This window comes from Centruroides vittatus, unplaced genomic scaffold, assembly GCF_030686945.1.
Source record: "Centruroides vittatus isolate TY-2023 unplaced genomic scaffold, ASM3068694v2 contig_880, whole genome shotgun sequence".
NCBI classification, from domain to species: Eukaryota; Metazoa; Arthropoda; class Arachnida; order Scorpiones; family Buthidae; genus Centruroides; species Centruroides vittatus.
This window is the reverse complement of record NW_027122572.1, coordinates 855,350-880,519: the sequence shown is the minus strand read 5'-3', so window position 1 is coordinate 880,519 and position 25,170 is coordinate 855,350. Positions and strand designations below refer to the sequence as shown.

Sequence of the window (25,170 nt, the reverse complement as noted above, 5' to 3'; positions counted from 1 at the left end):
AAAGGTTTTGTTTTGGGGTCGGAAACGGATTAATTCATTTTAAATTGTTTCTTATGGAAAAATTTGTTTCGGTTTAAAAATAAATCGGTTTCCGAACAACCATCTAATTAACCATCGTAAAATCGCTGGTGTAATTGGTAATCAATATAAAACATACTTAGAGAAAGATCCCAAATATACTTATTGATTTATGAGGTTTAAAATTCTGTAGAGGTTTAGACGGGAAATTAATTTCTATAAAAGGAACCGCATTCTTTCTAAATTTTCAACGATTTGACGCTTTGCATTACTTGATCTCTCATAGGAACTTTCAATTGAAAGGAAATAATTACATCAGTTCCTTTTCTTTTGATTTATTCTACAGATTCCATTAGATTTTCTGAAAATACGAATCTAGAACTATAAATTTTCTTTAAATTATTAAAGCTTTTAGAATTGGATACTGTCTTTCACAATGTGTGTGTAAGTATGAAATCACAGAGATCTATCTAAAAACAAGTCTTTTTTCCGTCAAAAGGCTGCACGCTTATCACAGTACGAGGATCCGACTTTTTTGGTTCAGTTGCGGGTTAAGTCTTCCTATTACAAGCAAAACTGTAGCCGAGCACATAACCTACAGTTTGGTGTTGCCTCGCATCACATAATTAATAAACAAGTTTTCGTGTGCATTTATAAATGTTTTCCTGTAGAACAAATAAGTTATACAGAGAAAACACTTTTACATTTTAAATTTGTTTAAGTCTTGATAGTAACTGATATTTATTTTTGTTGCTACAAGTAATGGCAAATTAACGTAATAATTGGCATCTAGGTATCAACAGACCTCAGCATTAATAATCAATACACACAAAAATATGTGAATTCAATGCAGCATACTGCAATATAGAATAAAAATGCATCATACGTATTTCGCGAATAGAGAGGAATTATAATGATATCATTATTAACCCTCCTCGGTTGCATTTAAAAATTGTTACATGTATATTGTTTTTATATGTGTAGGTCTTACTACATACGCCGATCACATCGACTAGTGTAAACAGGCAGTCGCCGATTGTTAGATACTGTTGCTTCTAGTGTTAATCAATTTTTGTTTTTTAAATGTGATTACGAGGCGGGCTTTTCCTTTATATTTAACGTGGGTTCTGTCAGGTCCACTATGGAGGCGGCAGGATGTGAGGGACAGGACACACTGTTCATGAAAAATTCCTGTGGATTTGATCGCCAAAATTCTGTGCCGGGTCTCCAGAGAGGTTTAGCTCAAATCCCGTCATATATTAGTTAATTAAGAATATCAAAATACACGTTCGCACCACAATATTAACATAGTATCTTGTTTAAAATTTCGCTTAAATAACAGTCTCCTAATTCATTAAATTCTCTTAGTTTATATATTGAAGTTACTCAATTTTAAAAATGTGGCGCGTTATTTAGTTCAGAGAAATATTCTAGAATCGGGGATGTACTTAAAATAAACTTTTTCATAAAAAATAACGAGGTTATAACATATAGATATATTTATTAGTTAAAATATTGTTTACAGATTCGAACCATGTCTAAGCATATCTTTTATTCGATGCCACGATCCATTGTTGGGAAGTGGTTCGATTCCAAGAACGTGGCAAAATATGTTATAATGGTCTACCATGTGAAGTGGTGGAGATATTAGATTTTTAAAAGCTGCAAAAAATGCACGAAATTGAACTTTATATAACACAAAATTTATTTTAAGTACTTTTAAATAAATATAAAAATTCAAAACTACTTACCGGGACCGCGAGCCATAAAAATGGCTCTCATGTCAGACATCTTATCAGTGTATTGGTTGCAACCGTGAATTCCAGACAAAAAGAAAGAAGTTATTGTGCCCAACATATAATATGGTTTCATCTTTTTCTGGTTATTCAACTGATTTATTGAAAATATATATATACAGTATATATATTATTTATTATAATATAAGATATATTTTTACCAAATATACTTTATATTTTAAAACTAAATGACTTTATTTTAAAAATGTTTTATTACTTTTAATTTTATTACTTTAAAAATGCCAAAGCATGCCACTAAATAACTAAAAATAGTAAAATTAAAAAGTTGTTTACTGTGTATACAACTTATGAAACGTATATGGATAAGTTGAAAATAGTAAAATAAAATTTTCATGTGTAATTTTATTTTATTAATTTTTAGAACAACCAAATTTGATTTTCATAGACTAGGGTTTTCTAATCTGGTTGCTAAGGGTTTATCTTCAATCGATTTATCCGGGGAGGGTCTTTAATTACCGGGACCGTTTTGAAGTTAGTAGACAATTTTTTTTCATTATATTTAATCATGTCATAATAATAATAATTCACATATGTTTAAATTTTGTTAAAGTAAAGCATACAATTTTGAATTTTGGTTTATGTTTAATAAAAAGTAGTGTTAACTCTTATTTGTTTATTCATTTTACTATATTTTTAATTTATTCTTACTTTATATCGTTATAGAAATAATTCCGCAAATTAACTCCAGTTTTGGAAAAGGGCAAGACAAGAAAAAGAAAAGGAATCCCTGTTTTAGACGAATATTTAAATATTCAATTAATTCTTGTTTATAAAATAATTCTCAAATTAATTTATAAAATAATATAGATGCAATTCTAAATACTTTGTCAGTAAATAAAGTAATCTTCTCTGAACGATAATTTAGTTTTAATTATTTTTATCTTATCATTAGAAGGCTAATTTCTATGCAAAAGCATATTCCAGAATTTTGTATTTAGCTGTATAAAATATAGAACTGTTTATTTTACCATAATGTATTATGGTAAAATAAACATTTCTCCAAATATGTTAATATGAAATTGCATGTAATTGCATATTTCTGATGTTTCAGTACGTTTTGTAAAGTATTGCGTGTATTTGATATTTTTAACTGCATATTTTGGAATATATTTTGAAACAGCATATAAATTCGTCTTTTACTTATCACCAGAGCACCAGGAGAAGATTCAAATTGCCTGGACTACAAAAGACGTAGAGGGTGCATTAAAAAAGAATAAATTATCGCAACCTTTATAAATTTAAAAATTTTAAATAAAAGTTTATTATCTACATATAAACAAATTATTTTTATAATATATATTAGAAAAAGACTCCCCTTAAATCTCTTTCTTTGCGGTCTTGCTGCCAATTTTACGTTTAGATTTACATATCGTGCTAAATTTACACAATTGTATTAATTGTAATATGTATTGATTCGATACTTTCTATTACTCTCCTTAGGGGCCGTTCATAAATTACGTAAGGTATTTTGGAGTGGGTGGGGGTCAAGGATTTCTTACTCAGGGGTAGGGGGTAATAGATCGCGTCTTACGTAATATTCTTATTTTTATTTTTTGATCTCGTTGAGTGGTGGAGTTTTGAATTTGGCTTCAATTTGGCGGTTTCTATTAAGAACGCTCGTTGTACCAATGCCATCTCGTGTGACGTGATAGAATAATAACGCTAGCAGATTCACGCTCTACACATTTTTTATCATGGGAGAAAGGCAGTGTGGTGGTTTCTCTCTCTTGTTTTGTTTTGTATGACGTTTCTGTTTACACGTGTGGTAGCTAGTCGATCTGTCAAAGTTTTTTGCGTCCTTTTGTGAAAATTAATATAAAAATGAATATTATGACGTTGATTAATGATAATAATAAGAAAAGATTGTTAATAATTAAAAAATAAAGTTCTTAAAATAAATTGTTCATTCGAATTCATTAAATTTTTATATTTTTAAATTTGTTCACATAAAGTCTTTATAAATAATAGTACATATTAATTAACTAATTAATAATTATATATTTTGAACCTAAGATTTTTAGGGTTTCATAAAAAATGTTTTTTGTTAAAATCTTTTTTTTGAAATCATGTCTAAATATTACGTAAGATAGGGAAGGGGAGGAGGGATCAAAGAAAATATTACGGTTTCTTACACAGGGGTGGGTGGAGGTCTAGAATGACCGAAATCACCCTTACGTAATTTATGGACGACCCCTTAGAAAAGCTGCATCGGACCCTTTGTTACTTTCTCTACTAGTTCTGCTGATGTCATCTTAATTGATAATTCTCGTATGAGAGTGAATCTTTTAAGCTAAGTTTAAAATCTAAATAATTACATTTACACAATAAAACGACATCTTAGTAACGCAATACAAACGAGAATTGACAATTCAAATTTGAGAAAATTTTCGATTGAACTTTCTTATGTATAGTTTTCATACGTAGCTCGATTAAATTCAGTTAAAATTTAAAGTTTATGTTTTAAAAGTAAAGGAACACTTACAGGAACAATGATGTAATCCGAACTGTTTGTTAACATTAAGATTGGAGCGATACGATTATGATCACGAAAATGAAAAATATTGGGAATGTCTCTTTTTCTGTAAACTTGAAGTCCTTCCAAATTTGCATTTATCAAATCATTGTATACCTGAAATTTTGTACAACGTTTAACATTTGTTTGATTAATTAATGTATCGAATATTACACAGGATGCTTTGAAAATCTTTGGCAAAATTCCACAGACTTATAGAGGAGAAATTCCGTCTACAAACTTGTGAAATTTGGCCAAACATTTACGAAACACTCTATATTAATAACGATAGCAAAGTTGTTTACTTTTTCTTCTTTATCATTTTCTGGCCATAGCATCGACATGCAATAAACATCTAGCATAACTTTAACATCGTCTGAAGACACGACAGAATTTATGTCAATCACTTTTGTCCGCCCAAAACTGATGTTAGTCATACCATGATCCGATACAACGATCACATTAACCTGTGCAAAAAAAGTTAATACTTAATAAAATTTCTCTTAACAAAAAGTAAATATAATAAAAATTGATAAACTTACATCATTATTCATTCCTTTCTTTTCTATTTCTTGTTGAATATCGTAAAGAATTTTATCAATTTGACGTAAAGCCCATTTTCGTATCCAGCTTTCAGGACCGAAAATATGTCCTACACAGAAAGTATTACTTTTTACTAACACAAATTATTTGAATTTATTGTAAAATATAGATTATTACTTTACTAACCGTTACCATCGACAGGTTCAAAATATAATAAACCCAGTCTATATCCTTGTTGAAACAAATTCAAAATTTCAAAAGCAGCCCGTCTGGTATCTTTTTCTACCCCAGGCCATAGCTTATAAGACCTGTAAGGACGGCAGTAACTTGCTTTGATTCCATCCACTTCTAAATTACATCCGTCCCAATTGTATAGAGCCGATTTTATTCCACGTTTTTCAGCCGTTATCCAGATCGGTTCGATACCTTTCCACCACCATATATCATCGGAAGAAGGAGATGCTTCGAAATATATATCTTTATTTTTGTCGTACATGTAATTGTTCACAAATCCGTGACTTTCCGAATAAACGCCTTCGATTTAAAAATATACACGACAAAAATTAGATAAGCCTTCTAATAATTAGAAGTTATAAATTATAATCATTTATATTTTTATAGAACCTATATCAAGTATTTTCCATGACATGTACAAATCAACCTCATAAAAGAGTCATTTAAAAGTTAAATTTATGTATAATTTTTATTTTTGTACTTTTATCCCTTGTTTCAAACTCTGATAGTCTTAAACAGAAACGTAATGATTCTAAAAGATATTAAAACGATCTCTGTGGGACAAAGTCCCAAGCGACGGTCGGAGCCATCCCGTGAGGTCGGGAGAAAGATCTTTTGGTGTACAATTTTTGTATCAAACTCACTTTTAATAGAGTTAATTTATAAGTTCATAAAAGTTATTATTTATTAATATTCACATCAAAATTTGTTTTTAAGTTAAGAGTCTTAACAGTTCATTAAATATTTGTTGAATTGATGGTCGGATCTTAAATAATATTATATGGCTGGTGTCATTTTCAAACTGATACAAATTAACACGACTGGAGCATCTGTCGCTTAACTATTCAATATTCTAGAATATTTTTTCCCAGTCATTTCTAAAAAAAATCGAAGTGTCTAAATTTTATCCTTACAACCTCATACAATCATTCTGTATTTGTATATTTTTTCCATTAGCTAAAATATGAACTAGTACTTCTTTTACTGGACGATTTAAATGCAAGAGAGGTAATAGAAAACTTGACAATGTAATAAGCATCCTTGATGATTTTGCAATAAACAATACTGAACAAGAAATTTTTACTCTATAATAAGTGCAGAATAACGAACACCTGGTTAAAACATTAAGATAGCTCAAAAACAGATATAGCATTACAAAATATAAAAATACGAGTAACTAGATCATATTTTAGCTAATAAAACTATAGGCAAATACAGAGTGGTTGTAAAGATGGTATTTATCAAGTTGTAAAAATGATATTCAGACATTTCGATTTTCTCTAAAAACGACTGGAAAAAATGTTCAAGAAAATTTGATATGGGTGCATAAGTACTTCATCACATATGTCATTGGAAAATAGACGCATAAGCAATGTCTGACAATATAAAACTTGAAAAATAAATAAATAAATAAAACACATTCGCGTTCTGTTGCTCTATCATTTCAAAAGTGGACACAACGCAGCGAAGACTCGCGATCTAATCTGCAAAGCGCTTGTTAAAGTGTTCATGAGTGACCAAAGAATGTTGAAATGTCAGAAGGTCGATAGTGCAGAAAGCAATGATCTGTGTTTATTTTGCGTCATCGTGATGAAGCTGCTTCCAACCAACATAACTGTTATGAAAGAGTTCCACTGTGAACAACTGGAGCGTTTGAACACCAAGATCAAAGAACTTCGTCCAAAAATAAACAAAATCCGACTTTGCTCTAACTGACCACTGTCTAACTGACCCCTCCATTTCGCATCCTAAAGAACCATATTGTCAATATACAGTTCAATGACAATAACCGACGCTGGAGATTTTTTCAAAGAAAAATCCCAGTCATTCTATGCTCACGGGATTGAAAATTTGCAGCAGAAATGGAGAGATGTGATAGATATTGATGGTGATTATCTACCAGTCTAAACTGTAATCGTTGTTGAGTAATGCAATATTAAGTAGGTTGTCAAAGAAATTCAGGAAATATCGAGACGTTTAAGCACCACGTGCAATGCTTTTATTGCAGTATAGTGTGGTGATTACAGATTCTGTGAGTTGTAATCCTCCACAGATTACACTGTCACATATGGTAATTTTAAGGTACACATGGAAATGTTCAAGTAGCCAGTAAATCAGACTTTGTTCTACTGTAAGCGCCCTCCATCTGCTTGTTCTAAAGCATACATTCGACGAACGACGCATGAAACAACGGAACTTAACTGACTTGGGTTCAATTGTCTTACGTATAGAGAAATTATGTCTTTTAAGACAGAATCTTAAAAATATTTTTTAAAGTTGACTTTTCTACTAATTTGATAACCTTTACTTTTTCTTTACATCACGTTTTTTCCGGAAACCCGTAATTAGAGAAATTTTATAATTATTCCAAAATAAATCTCGCGAAAGCCTGCAAATTTCTTTCAAATGACTGTAAACGTTTATTTTAGTAAACGAATCTGTAACGTCACTATCTTCAGACAAATCCTCCACCAGAAATAAAGCGCACACAACTTTACGTTCAATTGCTTCAACTTTGAAAATAGTAAGTCAATAAAGCAATTTAATTATTAAAAACACATGATCTAAATAATTATGCGCAACTGTCTAAAATCGGCTGTGATAATATTACCATTTAATACAGGTGTCACCAAACTAAAACATTTTCGAGGTAGGAAGTTAGTTGGTGGTCGATTGAAAACGGTTCATTCAAAATTATTAGTCCAATGAATGATGTATATGACAGTTCAGGATGTAAATTTGCTTCACTAAGTAGATCTTTTCTCTGAAAACGTTGTGTAGATTAATACTGGCTCACCAATTTTATTTATTATTATTAATTGCATTAGTGAACGAAGAAGAGGTAGTCGTTAAAAGATCAACGAATTCTCAAAGGAATCGATAGTCAAAAAAGTTTAAAGACTATTGATTTAATTAGTGCGCTTTCACTCGAATATCGGTAATTTAGTTTATCGCTTCCAACAAGACATGATTATTTTGAAAGTATTTTAAAAATCTTATTAATAATATTTTCCATCTACTTTCGATGTTGCTTTGAAACATTTATTTTAATAATATTTTGACAGGTTATTTTCCTCTTCAGAATAATATTTCCCATCTACTTTCGATGTTGCTTTGAAATATAGGCTAATTGTTGTCTCTTGAAATATATCACTTTAAATTATTTTGCACTACTAAAAATTATTATCTACAAATTTCTGTTTGATGTTTTCATATTCTGCACATCAACTAGTTAATAAAACACAATGCATTCGAATTTACATGATGTGATAACATCACACAAGCCTGTCACATTTCTAATGATTAACCTAATTAATACTTTATAATTAAATAAATTTCAGACATTAAAAAACATACCTGTGACCATAGTTAGCCAATTAGGATAGGTATTAGATGGAAAAATAGGCAAAACATATTGAGCTCTAACGCCAAATTTTTCGATAATAGGAAATCCAATTAATCCATTTTCGTCTATATAATTCCATCTCACTCCGTCCACCATCAAGATGAACAAAGATTGATTTTTTGATAAAACTAGACACGTTTGCGACAATAAATATGCCAAAAAAAGAACAGATAAAGATGCGTCATCTCGATTGACAGCCATTGATATTTGTCATAAAACTTTTCAGCTGCTTTCTGTCATACCAGTGAATATATTTCTCTCTTAAATAGCTAAATATCACGTGATTCGACGAGGGAACATTTTGTAACGCAATATCCACATTTTTAGTACGAATTAATGAAATCATCCTAGATAAATATAATTAATTAATTCACGTTTCTCATCAATATTTAAATTATTACTTATGAAATCGTTTCCTATTATCGTTATTTTTAAGGGACAATAAACTACTTTTAAATAATGTATATGGTGTATTATTTGATCATATATGTATTATATATTACTATGTATATAGAGTTTATTTATTTTATATTTTATTATTACCTCGTATATATATTTTAAATTATCCTTTTAAAGTTCTTGCTATCTTCTTGCTTATGTAAATACTCAAATTAACATTACATATATATAATATAGGGAAAATGTAGCGCATTACTATAAATATAGAGTTTATTTATCTTTACACTCAAAAAAATTTTTTGAAATAAACGAGTTAAGTATAAATTTCTTGAGTATAAAGATATATAATACCAATATTTAATTATTAAATATATATTATTAAAAATATTTATTTTAATAATATTTTGACAGGTTATTTTCCTCTTCAAAATAATTCATTTCTCATCTGAGTGAACTTGGGCTATTATAGTTAGGTTTTCAACTATATTAGGTCAATAGGTCAAACTATAATTATAGATTTAATTTTGCATTACGATATACAATAATAATCTAGTCGTTTTTAAAATAAGTATTAATTATATTAAAATACAAGACTGAATCGATTTTTTTAAAAAGGTGTAACTTATCATTTTGGCAATGTTTTATTTTCTTATTTCATGTGCTGGTTAAATAGAAATTCCGATTGGTTTTATACGGATGTTTCTCATGTCTCTGTTTTATTTATTAGTCTATTTAATATAAAAGTTTGCATTATTTCTGAAAATTTAAAAAATAAGATGGCAACAGTGTTGCTTTATCAATTAAATTACATTTAATACTAATGTTTAACTTTTCAAAACAAAAATCGGACTCTTTTTCTCTATATTTCAACTTACGGTATTGGCCGATTTCAGACAATACAGCAATATTTTCCTTTTCGAAGTAATAGTTTTTTTTTTTCGTATGATCGAGATTTTGGCATAATCTCCAAGCTTCTCCGAAGACACGGGCCCACCAGTGACCAAGTGGATAAAACCACTAAACACTAATAATTGGTCGTGGGTTCGAATCTCCGCCAACGGGTTGGCTACGTGGAGTTTTCCGTGTTTTCTTCGCGTTAGTAACACCTAAATACGGATCGGTTTCCCATAAAAGACCTCCTGGAAGGCGATCTGTCCCTTGACAGATCGCCCATGTCGCGTTGCCATATACGAAGCCTGAAGCTGAAGATACGAAGCCTGAGACACGGCAGAAGCTGTAAAGATTCTGCCGTGTCTTCGTAACACGGCAGAATCCTCACAGTTTATGAAATTACTTGTCATATTATACAGACTGGTGTACCTCTGGAAAGATCTTGGTAAAAGATATGGCAACCAAAGACATACTAGGTTTCAAAAACTGATAGAAATTTTACTAAAAAAAAAAAAAAAAAAAAAAAAAATCCTGTTGTTTCTGAAGAGACAAATAAATAAATAAACCTAGAAACTAAAGGGTGGGTCATCTTTACAATCAGTACCCTTTATCATTTTGTTTACTGCCACGAAAAAAGGGGTTACATCAAATGTTATCTCACAATTAATAAGTTTCTACTATCTTCTTGGCTGAGAGTAGTCACTATGACCATCGTCATCTGCATACCCCAACTGGATAAGTTCCTATAAAAAAAAAGCGAAGATTCGAGATCTGGTGAAGATGCAGACATATTCGTCATAAGTATAAGAACTTCTACTCAGTAATTAGTTTCTTGACCAATAGAACACGAAAATAGTACGTAAGAAGAACATTGAAAGACAAGTTAAGATCAACAGTAATAAAAAAGTTGTGTCTAATATTTTGTCTACAGGAATAATAACAAAATTGCCATAAATCAAATTACTGAAAACTGATCTTCATCACTAAGTTGTGTGTGACCCGTATATTATTCTTATTACGTAAATTTTTTTGAAATAAAACTAAATAGAATCAATTTCAGTTATTTTATTCAAAGTTTTACTTCACAAATAGTAGTTTTTAAAAAGAGGGTAAATCATAAAACTTTATAATTCAATAATAAAATTAGATATTTTTATCTCAACTTATAAATTATTTGGTATAATATCTAATTATAGCTAGTCAATGAGATTTTTAATAATTTTATTTTATATAATTTAAGTTTAAAAAATTTTTTGCGTTTTTAAAAAAAATCAATTCAACTTTAAAACACATTCATTGCAGTAAAGTAGTTTAATATTTCACATTAACAAATTTATGACAAAATTTTGTTGTGGATTTTTATTTAAAAAACTGAACGAGTATAAAATATTTCTGATCCTGACAAAAATGTAATTAATTTTATTAAGAGAGGCATAAATGAGTTGTAATTAATGGAAAAAAGCATGTTTATTTTATAAACACATTCGAGATTTCTGTCAATTATATAATTTTACAAATTTACCTTTCTTAATATGATATTTTAAGCCACATATTATATATAACATACAATATATATATATTATTAATTATAGTACTGTACTATATACTACTATAATACATATAAAAACACAGTATACACTGTATATGCATGTGTGGCTTAAAATACATGTCAATATATATATATACCGTATTGTTTTTTAAGATCCATTAAAACTAATAAATAATAATTCGTAAATTAAATAAAAGATGATCTACATTTGAAATAGCCAATAGTTTATAAGCTTATTGTAATTTTTACTATGAAATTATGAAATTTACATTTTACGCATAAAATTAGAATAAAACTTCTTTTAACTTAACTTTATTTAATTTTGTAAGTAATTTACCTTAATTAATAAATTAAAAATACATGACAAGGCATTATTTTCTGATTTTCTATTACCACACCAAAGAATAATACTAATAAATCAATCGAATTTGTATTTAAATGAATGCTGTTGAAGTGATAATTTATTTCCTTCAATTTTTATGATATATTAAACATTTTGCAACATATTTTATAAAATTTAATTTAACTCCATTGCAATACACTTCTTTTACGATTATACAAATCAGAATTTTACATTTAGTTCTAAAATACTCTAGGAAGAAATTTTGTTACGTCTGCCAATATGTCACACAGGTAAATTTTATACTCTTACTCTTTGACGCAATTCCTTCTTTAATCTTCTTCGATCGAACTTGTTACGAATTATAAATCTATTCAATTATAATTTAATATATTATTGCAAAATAGTATGAAAAATTTCGAGTTTCTTCATGTGTTCCCATTCTGAAATAATCGTGTCACGATTCTATTCGGCGGAACGTTCGGATCATTAAGTTGAGATTACAATAAATCTGCAGGTAAACTATAAGGCAGAAAAAGAAACAATTCATTAACATTTTCTTTTAAAAAGGTAAAATATATGAAACAACTCTTTCATTTAGAGTGAATTTTATCAAAATGCGATAATGTAAAGTAACATGTTATTTAGTATTATCAGATTTTGGAGGCCTGACTTAACCCGTGATAGGTAGGATTAAAAAGACTCAGGACAGAAAGAATAGAAAATGGAAACATGATCTGAGAGATTTCTAATATTACATCACAAGAACAAAGAGCGTAAAAGAATTATACACAATAAAAGTTGGCAAGACTCTTCCTCGAGTTTTTTCCCACTCGAACTGCAGATTAAGGGGACTACTATAAAGTCTGATAATTTTCATTTATACTAGGAAATAAAATTTAAGTAATAACAAAGCTTAAAAGAGCAATTTTGTTACATCATGAGAAAAATCTTTATTTAAAAACGTGTTTAAGTTTTAAAAACACTAATAAGGCACATTAGCACAAATTTGAAATTGTGTGTAGCGCCATCTATCACGAGATTTAATTAAAAATAACTTTTTATGTTATTAATTATTATAAAAAAATCCAGCAACGAGAGTTTCGTAACTTTCCCGGCTGTTAAAAGTTTTTATTTGAAAAAATAACTTTTATATTATTAAGCAAAATAAATATATTTGTGTGTGGCACATCTGTTATGAGATTTTATAAAAATTTTTAAACATTTTTAATTACTGTAAAATGGCTAAAAGCTTAATTTTGACAGTAGAGATGAGTTTTATAAAAAGAAAAAAGTATATGTTAATAACGAATAAAATTTTAAAGCCCTACACTCAAAATATATGCAAAATACGAGTGACTTTTAAACAACTGTGCTGGAAATACTTGAAATCGTCGATTAAATCTCGGAAGCGAAAAATAATGGCGACACTTCTGTTTTGCTGGAGTGCCATCTTTTGACTTGCATGATTGGCAGAATATAAATCACTCGTCTTAGATGAAAAACTCAGATTCTCACAGGCTACTTGTAACATTTTTCGATGATTATTTCCTTATATACTGTATATATCGTGTGTATTACATGCATTAAGTATTTTTGTAATATATATCGTAATTATTTTATTAATTCTTTGAATATTTTTCACATTATCATTAAAAACGCAAGAAACAGAACTTTCTTATTATTAATAATTAATGTGATAACAGTTATGATAAATTATTTCAGATTTAATCCTCTTTAAAAGGAAACTAAATCATATCTCCTTTTAGTATATTATAAAATCATAGAGAAATAAAATGTATTTCTCTATGTCAGAAAACAGAAAAATCTGTCAATACTTCAGAAGATGTTTTAATCTCAGGGCAAATCTTTTTCGATAATGAAAATTAAACTTTGAACGTTGAAAACAATCCATGTATTCTTTTTACTTTGTTTGCCTGTAAAAATTATTTCCACCGAGGAAGTCACTATAGACTTATTTGAAACTTAATCATCACTTTTATCATTATGAAAATATAAAATTTGACCTTTATTTCATGTCTATTTATCAAATGCAACAAATTGTTAATAGTTATTGAAAAATATCCCATTAATAAATATTTATGTAACTTTGTCAAAACTAACTTTATTATTATTTTAATTGATGATATTTTCCAATAAAGATAGATTTGCATAAGATGAATATATCTACATACCTATATATATCTACATATCGTAATTGCGGAAATTGTTATTAGCAATTTAATGTTCACAAAACTGGCATTTGACATCATAAAATTGCAAAACATGCAATTAACAATTTATACAAATAAAATCATAACATTTATAATGTGAATTTCAACAAATTTACACAAAGTATACTATAAATGCTTGATACATAACCGATTTTGAAAGACAGCAGGCAAACTAAACTGGATGAATTACAATTATTATTAATAAATTCTTCATAATTATAAAGTTTTAAATTGTTTTAAACTAACCTATCAATTATTGTTTAACTTAACATTACTTAACATTATTCATCATCCCTACAGGCGAGTCCCGAATGATGGCTTACTTGTTCCGAGTATCATGTGGTAGATGGTCGGACTACTTAAAAATCTATTTGAGATCCCAAGAGTTGTAGAAAAACTTTATTTATGACTGATTTTAACTTTAATAAGCGACAAATTTCATATTGACAAGATATACAGCATTATCAAAGTATCGTCATTTATGTATTATTGACTAGGAGAGTCGCTGAGAAAATCCGTGCTCAACTTCTGGATAGACCCACTAGCGGCCAAGCGGTTCCGTTCTCTGAACACTGGGAAGTTCGGTCGTGGATTCGCGCCTCGCCAGGACGGGCTGGATACGTGCAGTTTTCTGGGTTTTCTTATGTGAGTAAGGCCAATTACCCTCAAAAGATCTCCCGGAGGGCATTATAGAAATATATATATACAGTCAAACCTGTTTTTATGCGCTCTTTTTATGTGCGATTTTTATTTGTGCGATTTTTTTAATGCGAATTTTTAATTTGTGCGGTATAGTTGGCGACTAGTCTCGTGCGATTCGTCATGTCTTACGTTGACTTATTATAGCTAAATAAACTTATTATAGCATAAATGCACTTATTATAGTAATATTATTGCATGAATATGCGAAAAATGAAATAATTTACTTTTTAAGTCAACAAAACACCACCTGGACAAAAATATGTAAAACAGACGATAGACCAGACGATGCAGTCAAGTGCTGACATCTGTTGTCAATAAATTCTATTTCGTACGGTTTTGAGTTATTTTCTATGTGAGACTTTTTTATGCTATCCCTGTTGACCGCATAAAAAAAATATTTTTTAATTGTGTTGCGAAAACTATTATTTAGAGCCATTCGTGAAGTTTCGTGAGATTTTTTTTAATGCGTTTTTTTAATGCGGTCGCTATCCCCCGCATAAAAACAGGTTTGACTGTATATATATATATATATATATATATATATCTACTAATCATGTCACATAACAGTTCCGTCACGCTTTACTACGGGGCGCAATAACCTAGCAGCTCTCGTCCAACGAGAAGACAAGACTTAATGGATTTATAAAGGAAACAGACTTTTTGCGATAATTCTGTTTCAGGTGACGTGGAAACGGAGCATTAGGCGTTTCACCACTGATGTTTCGTATGATCCGTTTAGCCTTCGACATCTCATTTAGGTCTCATGTTCATATGGCAATCTTTAAACATCTTAATCTAATATTTGTTGTACTTTTCAAATTTATTTCGTTAAAATCTGGTTAGCGAAATGCAATATATTTTTAGTATTTTCTAATATTTTAAAATTAGTGTTGATAGAAGATCCTACAAATCCTAATCAACTAGCTGAGAACTTATAAAGGGTGAAAGAATAAAATGTGTGCCTATCTTTTATAAATAAACTAGCAGATGAGCCAGGCGTTGAAATAACAGGCAAAAAAACAACAGGAAAGATTAAGATTATTAGATTATTTCGTACTTCAACCCTTCTACTAAATTATAGTATTTGATTTATATTTACAAAAGTTATCTTACGTAAGAGTTTATCACACCGAGTGTCCAGTCTAACACATTTTAAAAATTATTTAAATTTAGTACAGTAGAGGAATAAAGAATTTTTAAAATGTGTGATTGGTCATTCGGTGTGATAAACCCTTACGAAAGATAACCTTTTTAGTTATATAGTCGATCTTGCCCGTTTTCACCGGGTGCTGGAATTAGGACCCTCTCTTACAAGACTAATTAGAAAATTTTTAGATGGGTCTAAAAATATGTTGGATTTCCCGCAAGAACGCAGAAAATTGCATCTAAAATACAGTACAGTAGAAGCCGAGTTTTTCAGGGTAATCCTTAATCCTCCCCCTCTCCTCCGTGGAGGATAATTTCCAAAAATCCCATCTCAGTGTGCATTCTCATGGCTTACCCTAACTGTGTACCAAATTTCAACTTGGGCTCTGCGCTTATTATTATTATTATTATTATCAACCCATCTTGATTATAAAGTAATATAAAAGGAAATTTGAAGTTAAGCAATGAATTCGTGTAATTAGAAATTTATTAAATAGAAGAAAAATTCAACATTGTTTACAAGCTCTTATTCAATTAAATACGTCGCTTATTTATTAAATTTGGTTATATTATTATAACTAATATCATATTTTAAAATGTATTGTTTATGAAGTTTTTGGTTATAACATTAAATACGGTTTATCAGGAAAATATGAAATATGTTATATTTCTGAATAATACTTAATAAGATATATTTATATTATTTGTTTACAGGCAATTTAGATCTGTGGAGTAGAGCGCGACCTCATTTGATTTTGCTTATTAAAATTCATTATTGAATCTATAATCTAATTTTAAAAAATAACAGGATAATAATAAAATTTTCTCGAATTATCAAGCTCGAGTGATTACAGTTACAGAGTGGGTGTTCAAAGTTCTCCGTGGAAATAACTACAGTGTATGATAAATCTCAAATTTCGCATACATAGGCTTACATAATATTTTTTCTCAAACCAGGACAATTTTGAGAAAATACTCGCAACAGAAATTAAGTCTACTAGGATAAGTACAGTACCTATGATTGAATAGGCTAAAGTAGTTGTTAACAAAAACGAGTTAAAAGCAATTTTTAATAACTGAACTAAACATATATTATTATTAAGTTATCAATATTTATCACTAGTGTGAACTTTTTAAAAAATTCTTTGTCACTTAAATTGTACATTTAAAATACGACAATACATTTGAGGAAGTTCCTATTGCTTGCCTTATATTTCGTACATTTCAAGCGATTTTTAATGTCTGAATTCCTACCATGAGTTACTGAAAATTCTGAAAAACACAGTTCATATTTCACTTAGTCAACACGATCACAGCCTTCTTTTTTTCTAATCATCAGTAAATACACGGGTTTCTTTTTGGCATTTTAGAGATTAAATAAATTTAATGTACTGTACAGTACGAAATAATCGCAAATTCCGACCAGCTATTTGAACTCGACTAAGATATGACATGCGCAGCAAAGACGTGGTCAGTGTAAGTATCAGTATTGACAACTCTAATTGAAACAAAATATCTAAAAAAATGAAATAAAAATAAAAATATCTAGATCTCATAGGCTACGTGCTATTATAAATTCTATGAAAAAATAAAACATTTAAATTCATTAGGCCATATGCTATAAATTTTGGGGAAAACATCTAGACAACATTAAAAGTACTAGATTCGAAATATTTAGATTAGCAACAGCGAGTGTAACAGAGGGGTAATTGCCAAATCGCCATTTTACTCGAGGCTGAACTATTTTTACTTATTGTATATTCGGTACTTTTAAAATTTTATCAAATAACTAGAACAAAATGACAAACTGGCCGGGACGCTGGGACATCGTCAAACCGGGACAATCCCGGTCAAAACGGGACGTCTGGTAAGCCTACGCATACATAATGTCCTGAGTTTGCGATTTCGATTTCCAGGAAAATCATTTTACTTCAAAATTCACCCACTAAAATCTGGAGTCGCTATTTCGGGAGTTAGGAAAATGAAGCAATTTTATTTTAATTACAGATGTGATTATCAATATGAAATGTGGAATTAACTTAGAAGGAAGGCCAGACGAAACGACTGGTTTCGCCTTATAGGAGTTTTTAACTCGGGATGGGCCAAATTATGGACGGTGTCTAAAGCCTGTTTGCGAAATTTCGCCGGAGTGTATCGGCGGATCTTATCTGTTGATATATCACATAATAGGTTGGGACTCACGTCTGTCAACGGCATCTGCTTAAGCTGCAAGGCAGTATTGGAGGAACCTAACTGTGCGACTACGCAGACGCGAGCGAGCGAATTTTCCGAGTGAGCGAGAATATGTGGCAAGAAGAGGCGAGACGCGATAAATATCAAAACCTGTCAGATATGTGCGAGAATTAGAAATTCGCTCTCGCCAGTGTTATTTCTCGCTTCTCGCTTGTGCATGGTTTTGGTTTTCCTTTGCGAAAACTAAATCGCTCGCTCTAAATTCGCGTCTGCATAGTCGCACCTTAATTCTCTTAATTCCGGATTGCTAATCTGAGCTTGCGCGATGCTCGTGTAATCCAGCACATTCGGTACTTAGATGGTTTCGTTTCGTGACAATACGTCGGCCAGTATATTTTTTCTGCCTTTAATGTATCGGATGTCTGTGCTAAATTACCGTATGAAATGTAGATGCCTCAGATGTCTAGGAGTGCACTTATCGGGCTTCTGGCTAAAGGCAAAAGTCGGCGGCCGACGGTCTATGAAAACCGTAAATTCTGTGCATTTCCACAAAAACTGCCAGATACTCCTGTAGTTACAAATATATGTATTTGAAACTAGTATTCAAATACATACAATGCGGTGATCCGAAAGAAACAGAAAACTTGAAAAATCAATAATTCGCTAAGTATATATATATATATATATATATATTTAAAATACTTAGCATATTATTTAAATATAGTAATTTAAATATACGTACGCACTGTATATTTTTATATTTATATTTGTATCTAGAGGGCATTCAAAATACAGGGTGATTTAGTATTTATACTTTTAAATTGAACTTCATATATGTATATGAAGTTCAAGTTAAAAGTGTGCAATATGAAAATAATTATTAGAATTACTGAAAATTTATGTCGAATTTTTTGCTTAAATGCGTGTATGGTAATTTCGTGGTAATTTTACATTAATTCGAGAAATAACGTCAAAATTGCAGCATTTTTTGTCACTTCGAGTTGGCAACACTGCTTCGACGTAGTGTAGAAACAGTAGTAAATTTGAATGTGTAGTTAGTTGGTCGCTCTTTAGCAAATACAGTAAAGGAATTTGTAGAAAGTATTAAAATTAGGATGGGCGACAGATATAATATCCACAGCCAGTTAGAACATCTGCAATCGAAATACATTGGTACAGGTCACGCGGACAGTGGAAGATTTGAATGGGTGGTAAATCATCATAGAGACAATGGAGCATCGTGCATCGGACATGTCGATCTTCTTAACCTGTTTAGCATTGCAGAAAACGAAGCAAAAGCAAGAATAAGATTCAATGTAACCGAGAAGATGCTCCAACCGTGTGGACCTCCTCGTAAAAGGCCAGAAGATTGATGTTTATGTTAACTTTTCTTACTGTAAATAAACTGTTTCCGTCAAATTCAAATGTATTTAGTCATTTTTATATTGCTTAAGATAAATGCTTACACTTTTGTAATAATATGATGTGGTCAATGCATTTTAAGGACGACGAATCTAACATTTTCGAATTCTGGACTATTATTTATAAGCCATACACCAACGTTTTCTCTCTTAATTTTATTTACAATAGAGACATACGTGCTAGACATGTCTGAAACACAGAATATTTGAGGGACCACTCATTTAAAAACAACTATAAACAAGGACTACTTACCAACTCTGCACTGTTCCACCTGCCATTGCTTAAGCTTGTTTTTTTACAAACCAACAAAATATGCTTTAAATACTACACAAAATAGAAAGTAGTTAATATGTTTATGTTAATTCTTATCTTTCTATGATTGACTTCTAAAAATTTTAAGGGTTGGTAAGGAGTCTCAGAGTTCAGCTTAGGGCCTTGAAACACTTAAATCTGGCCCGGTGTCCCAAACAAAATTACTGACATTTTAAATTTTAAGGAAAAATTCTTTAAAATTGACAGCATAACTTGTTCATACAAAGCTGGACAATCAGAAAACTTTTTGCCAATTCTTAACAGTTGAATCCCCCTTTTTTGTCAGTTATATTTATGAGCTCCAAATTCTGATTTCTGAATAATTGTCTGTTTTTTGTGTAGAAATAGATAAACTTATATTTGCCTCCTGTATGGTTTTTTGTTTATAGAGTTTTTTTTAAATGAGTGGCTCCAAATGTGTGTTTTGGACATGTCTAGCACGTATGTCTCTATTGTAAATAAAATTAAGAGAGAAAATGTTGGTGTATGGCTTATAAACAATTACCAAAATAACTGTTATTGCTAACGGCTATGTCACCAGACATGTACAGAGATCGGCTAAAGCATGCTTCCTCAGCAGTACAACTCCTTTTACATTGTACAATAGCTTTTTATAAAAAATATAATCTTTTAAATTTCTTATTTTTAATCTGCACGTCGTAGTCAAATAATGCTGGTTAAGTAATACACTGGACGACAAAAAAAATAATGCACCATGAAGGACTTGTTGGATTTGAATAAAAATTGGTATGTGACATCGTCATAGCTAGACAGGTATATGATTGCAACCATAAAGCAAAAACATACTTTATTGTGCAGTAATGTTCAATACAGTGCACGCACTAATATCTCGTTGGGCTGCCTCTAGCGCGTGATATGCCTTGGCATGGAGGCATAAAGGTTGTGTATAATGTTCTGTGGCATATCTGTCCACGTGTGATGCAACTGAGACTCAAGATGCATCAGATCCTGCGGCTGTCGCAGCTGGCGTCCCAGGTAGTCCCATACATGTTTGATTAACGATAAATCTGGAGACCGTGCAGGCCAAGGAAGTATGCAATGTTATGTAGGCATGCTTAGGAGACCGCTGCAGTGTGTAGCCGGGCATTATCCTGCTGGAATATGCCTGTCGGAAGCCCTGCTGTGAGGGGCAACACATGTGGCCAGAGGATGTATTGCACATATCGTTGGGCTGTGAGGGTAGTACGCATGACAACTAGAGGTGTCCTACTGTCATATGTTGCGGCTCCCCACACCATAACACTGGGGGTTGGGCCCGTGTGCCGCTCCACAGTATAGGCTGGGTTGACACCTTGACCAGCGGGTCACCATACCCTCACATGGCCATCGTGAGCCCCCAAACAAAAGCGGGATTCGTCGCTGAAGACAATACGCTGCGGGTCGGTAGCTGTCCATGATTGTCATGCAAGACACCACTGCAGACGGAGGTGTTGATGGGTGGCTGTTAATGGTAGAACACATACTGGGCATTAGGAGACCAATCTGCCTTCTACTAAGTGCCTGGAAATGGTGCGGCTGGATACATGGTTCCATAACGCAGGTGCTACTGCCGCATGAATGGTAGATGACGAAGCTGTAGGCGCTGTCCGTGCTTGACATACAATGAGACGATCCTCCCGCCTGGTGGTCTGTCGATAGCGTCCGGAGCCTGTTTGCCATTCATGCGTACCTCTACGTACCCACTGCTCATAACACATCCTAACAGTTCCATCAGAACAGTTCAGATGGCGGCCAATCTGGCGGTATGACAATCCTCCTCCTCTCAATCCAACGATGTGACCTCTCTCAAACTCACTTAACTGAGTGTAAGGCCGTTGAATGTGTCGTAGAGGCATGTCTATCACTCAACGAAGTCACAACCATCAACACAAGCACAGGACATATGCACAAGTCATCACAGTGTGCACCTTTATACCAGACAGAGGAAGCACTTTTCTACCCTCTGGTGGTGATACAACACAAGAACCTGAACCCAAAAGCTAATCATTTACATATCTAGCTATGATGATGCAACATACTAACTTTTATTCAAATCCAACAAGTCCTTCATGGTGCATTATTTTTTTTGTCGTCCAGCGTATAATACTTATCATCATAATCAGCTTCAGTTTATTCTACCATTTCAAGTTATGATAAAATTTTGTTGCTCTAGAACAATTTTTTTAACAAGACAACCCCTCCCCCTCCCCTCCCCATGAATTTTATCTCACTTTACCAATGTTAAAATCTGGTCACCTTAACCTTTGGACAACTTGGAGTTTTGCTATTATTTCTTTCTTTAGTGTCTAAGTCTCATATCAGTATGCATTGATTGAATGCTCTTTTCTTCAGGTGGATTGGCATTTTAGACCTGAAGATTTCAGAATTTCGTCTGAATATAGACCCTACTAGTTTGATTTTTCTGTTGATTTCTGGAAGTAGTGAGCCAGATTTGGGTATTACTTGTTCCAGGTATATGTATTCAACTACTGTTTCTAGTGTGATGTCATTTATTGTTATGTCTTGATTGTCTACCAGTTCATTATACACAACTTTCGTTTTCACCAAGTTCATTTTAAGGCCAATTTCATTGCTAACTTTGTTTAAATTGCTGACTACTTCTGTAGTTCTGCAAGATCTTTAGTTATCAGGATGATATCGTCAGCAAATCTTAGATGGTTAGGTGCTTTCCATCTATAGATATACCTTTGTTCTTCCAGTCTATTTTACGGAATACATTTTCTAGGGTTGCCGTGAAGAGCTTGGGTGATATTGAGTCTCCTTTGTCAAATGCCTTTGGTTGTGGGAAATTCTGGAGTGTCGTCATATATTTTCACTTTAGCTTTTGCTTCTTTGTATATATTGGCTATAGTTTCTATCTATGGTTTGTCAATGCCTTGGTTGGTTAAAGCTTCTATTAATGCTCTGGGATATATGGAGTCAAAAGCCTTTTCAAAGTCAATGAAGGCCATTGCCAATGGTATTTGATATTTATTGGTATGACTTAATTCTCTTGGTGTTTGTATATGTTTTATTGTACTGAAACCACTTCTAAAGCCAGCCTGTTCCCGTGGTTGTGCAGCATCTAATATGTTTTTTAATCTGTTGTTGATAATCTTCGTAAATATTTTGTATATAATTGGGAGTAAGCTTATGGGTCTATAATTTTTAATGTCCTTTTTGCTGCGTTTATTATGGATGAGTATTATATTTGTACTGTTCTAATGATCTGTATCTGGTATGTGTTTAGGCATTCTGGCCTTAGGCATTCTGTGTATATATTCACTAAGATTTTCCATGTCTTTTTGCCAACATATCTCAACATTTCAGCTGTTATTCTATCATTACCAGCTGCCTTACCATTTTTCATAGTTTTGAGTGCTGATCTATTTCTTCTGTTAGAACTTCTGGGATGTTTTCTCCATTGTTAACTGCTTCTCCATGCATCTCTGGGGCTTTGTATAATTCACTGTAAAACTTTGTTACTTGTTGAATTATTTTGTTTGTTTGTGGACCTGGTGTTTTTGTTTACCAGTGCAATTATTTGTTTCTTCCCCACAATTAGTGCTCTTTTTTTCCTTTTATAACTTTTTCTTATTTTCAATTGCATTCTCAATCAGTTGTTCATTGTATTTCCTAATACCTTCTGTTATCTGTTTCCTTATTGTCTTACATAATTCTTTGTATTTTATTCTCTGTATTAGTACTGCTTTCGCTTCCCATCTGCATGTTAACAGATCTTGTTTTGACAGACAGTTTCTTGTGGTCATTTTTTGCTGCAGTCTTCCTATCATCTTAGCACAGTTGAGAATGATTTTCATTTGCTGAGTGCTATCGGCTTGGTCATGTAGTCTTTTGTCTAGTGTCCTTTGGTACTGATCTGATTTTTTCATTAGGTTATGGACATCGATTCTTAATATTCTTGGTTTTCTGACTAACTTAAGTCTTTCTAGTTTTAAATCTAAGACAATTGTTGATCTGACTAGTTGATGGTCACTTCCTGTTTGGAAATTTTTAAGAATGCTGACATCTTTAACTGTGTGAGTCTTGTTGGTAAGAATGTAGTCAATTTCATTCTTAGTCACTGCATTTAGTGCTTTCCATGTCCATTTTCTGTTGAGGTTCTTCTTGAAGAATTGCACCAGTCTTTCTCCTTTTTCGTTCTTTTCACCAAATCCATAGGTCCCCACTACTTGTTCCTGGTTGTTTCTTTTACCCACTTTGGTGTTAAAGTCCCCAATTAGATATTTGAAATGACTTCTATTATTTAATAAAAAGTAAATATACATTACAGATGGATATTAGTCCAATCTTCACTGCTTGCCATGTTCAATCACCAAGAACAACTATTTCCATTGCAGAGGCAACCTTTCTTTAGAGGCTATGCATCTGCACAAATGTGTAAAACAGTTTAAAATGTCTGCAGGTGCCAGCCCTTTTTTACAAAGAAATATATTTTTAATTGTGTTGGGACTGTCACCTGCGGACATTTTAAATTGTTTTACATATTTGTGCAGAGGCATAGCCTCTGAAGAAAGGTTGTCTCTGCAATGGAAATAGTCGTTTCTGGTGATTGGACATGGCAAGCAATGAAGATTGGACTAGTATCCATCTATAATGTATTTTTACTTTTTATTAAATTGTAATTCTGCCAGCACTTTTTACAAAGGCTTCTATTATTGTTCAGTGTCTCAACTAAACAATAATAGAAGCCATAAGGTATGTAAGTAAGGTACACCTCACCAACCCTGCATGACATGATACAAAAAAAATCATGGCCCTCATTCTCTGTAGGCCGAATGACTCCGGAATACTTATTATATTACTTATATATTAAGGAATTTGAAAATATATTATAGTGATTATCCTTAAAAACTACACTGATCAGTTTGTGTATACATATACGAATTGGAAAAGTAACTTTTACCATAAGGGGTAAATCCACAGTTACGGGTGTGATACAAAAAGACATCAATTTTTTTATTTACCAAGATCATTCCCTGATTTCTGTGAATCTTTTCACTTGAAAATCAAGATTATATTTTTGCATTTACTTTAGGTCCTTGCCTTTTAGAACACCCACAACAATCTGTCAGTAATGAGGAAATCTTATGATCTATTACTATTAGTATGTAATGGTTACGGGTGTGATGTGTATAAAAATTACACGTTATCATCAGCAATTTAACTTTGTTCCAGAACAGTAGTTTGCAAAAGAAATTTACCATATTACAAGTACATTTTATTTGAGAGTCATGTGCTGTTTTTTTTCCAGAAGTCATAGTTGTGGTGATTTGCATATGACTCAATGCTGCAACTGACTTCACAGCTAAAACATGGTGAGAAACTGGCTTAAAGTAATGCAAACTATGCCTATGTTGTCTCGTCTTCAGTGGCCCCCATCTTTTATCTAACATGGACCTGCACATTTCAGTTTTATTTTTTGGGGAGA

At 31.7% G+C, this 25,170-nt stretch overlaps 1 protein-coding gene across 1 annotated transcript; it reads right to left on the bottom strand.

Moving 5' to 3' along the window:
* Positions 1 to 1,499: 1,499 nt before the first annotated feature.
* Positions 1,500 to 8,760, bottom strand: LOC136983306 (glycerophosphocholine cholinephosphodiesterase ENPP6-like). Its single transcript, XM_067280004.1, has 7 exons — positions 8,482 to 8,760; positions 5,077 to 5,424; positions 4,890 to 4,999; positions 4,653 to 4,814; positions 4,318 to 4,464; positions 1,770 to 1,908; positions 1,500 to 1,680 (listed from the first exon to the last, which is right to left on the bottom strand). The coding sequence occupies exons 1-7, from the start codon at positions 8,729 to 8,731 to the stop codon at positions 1,538 to 1,540; spliced, it is 1,299 nt and encodes a 432-aa protein (XP_067136105.1). The 5' UTR covers positions 8,732 to 8,760; the 3' UTR covers positions 1,500 to 1,537.
* Positions 8,761 to 25,170: the final 16,410 nt, after the last annotated feature.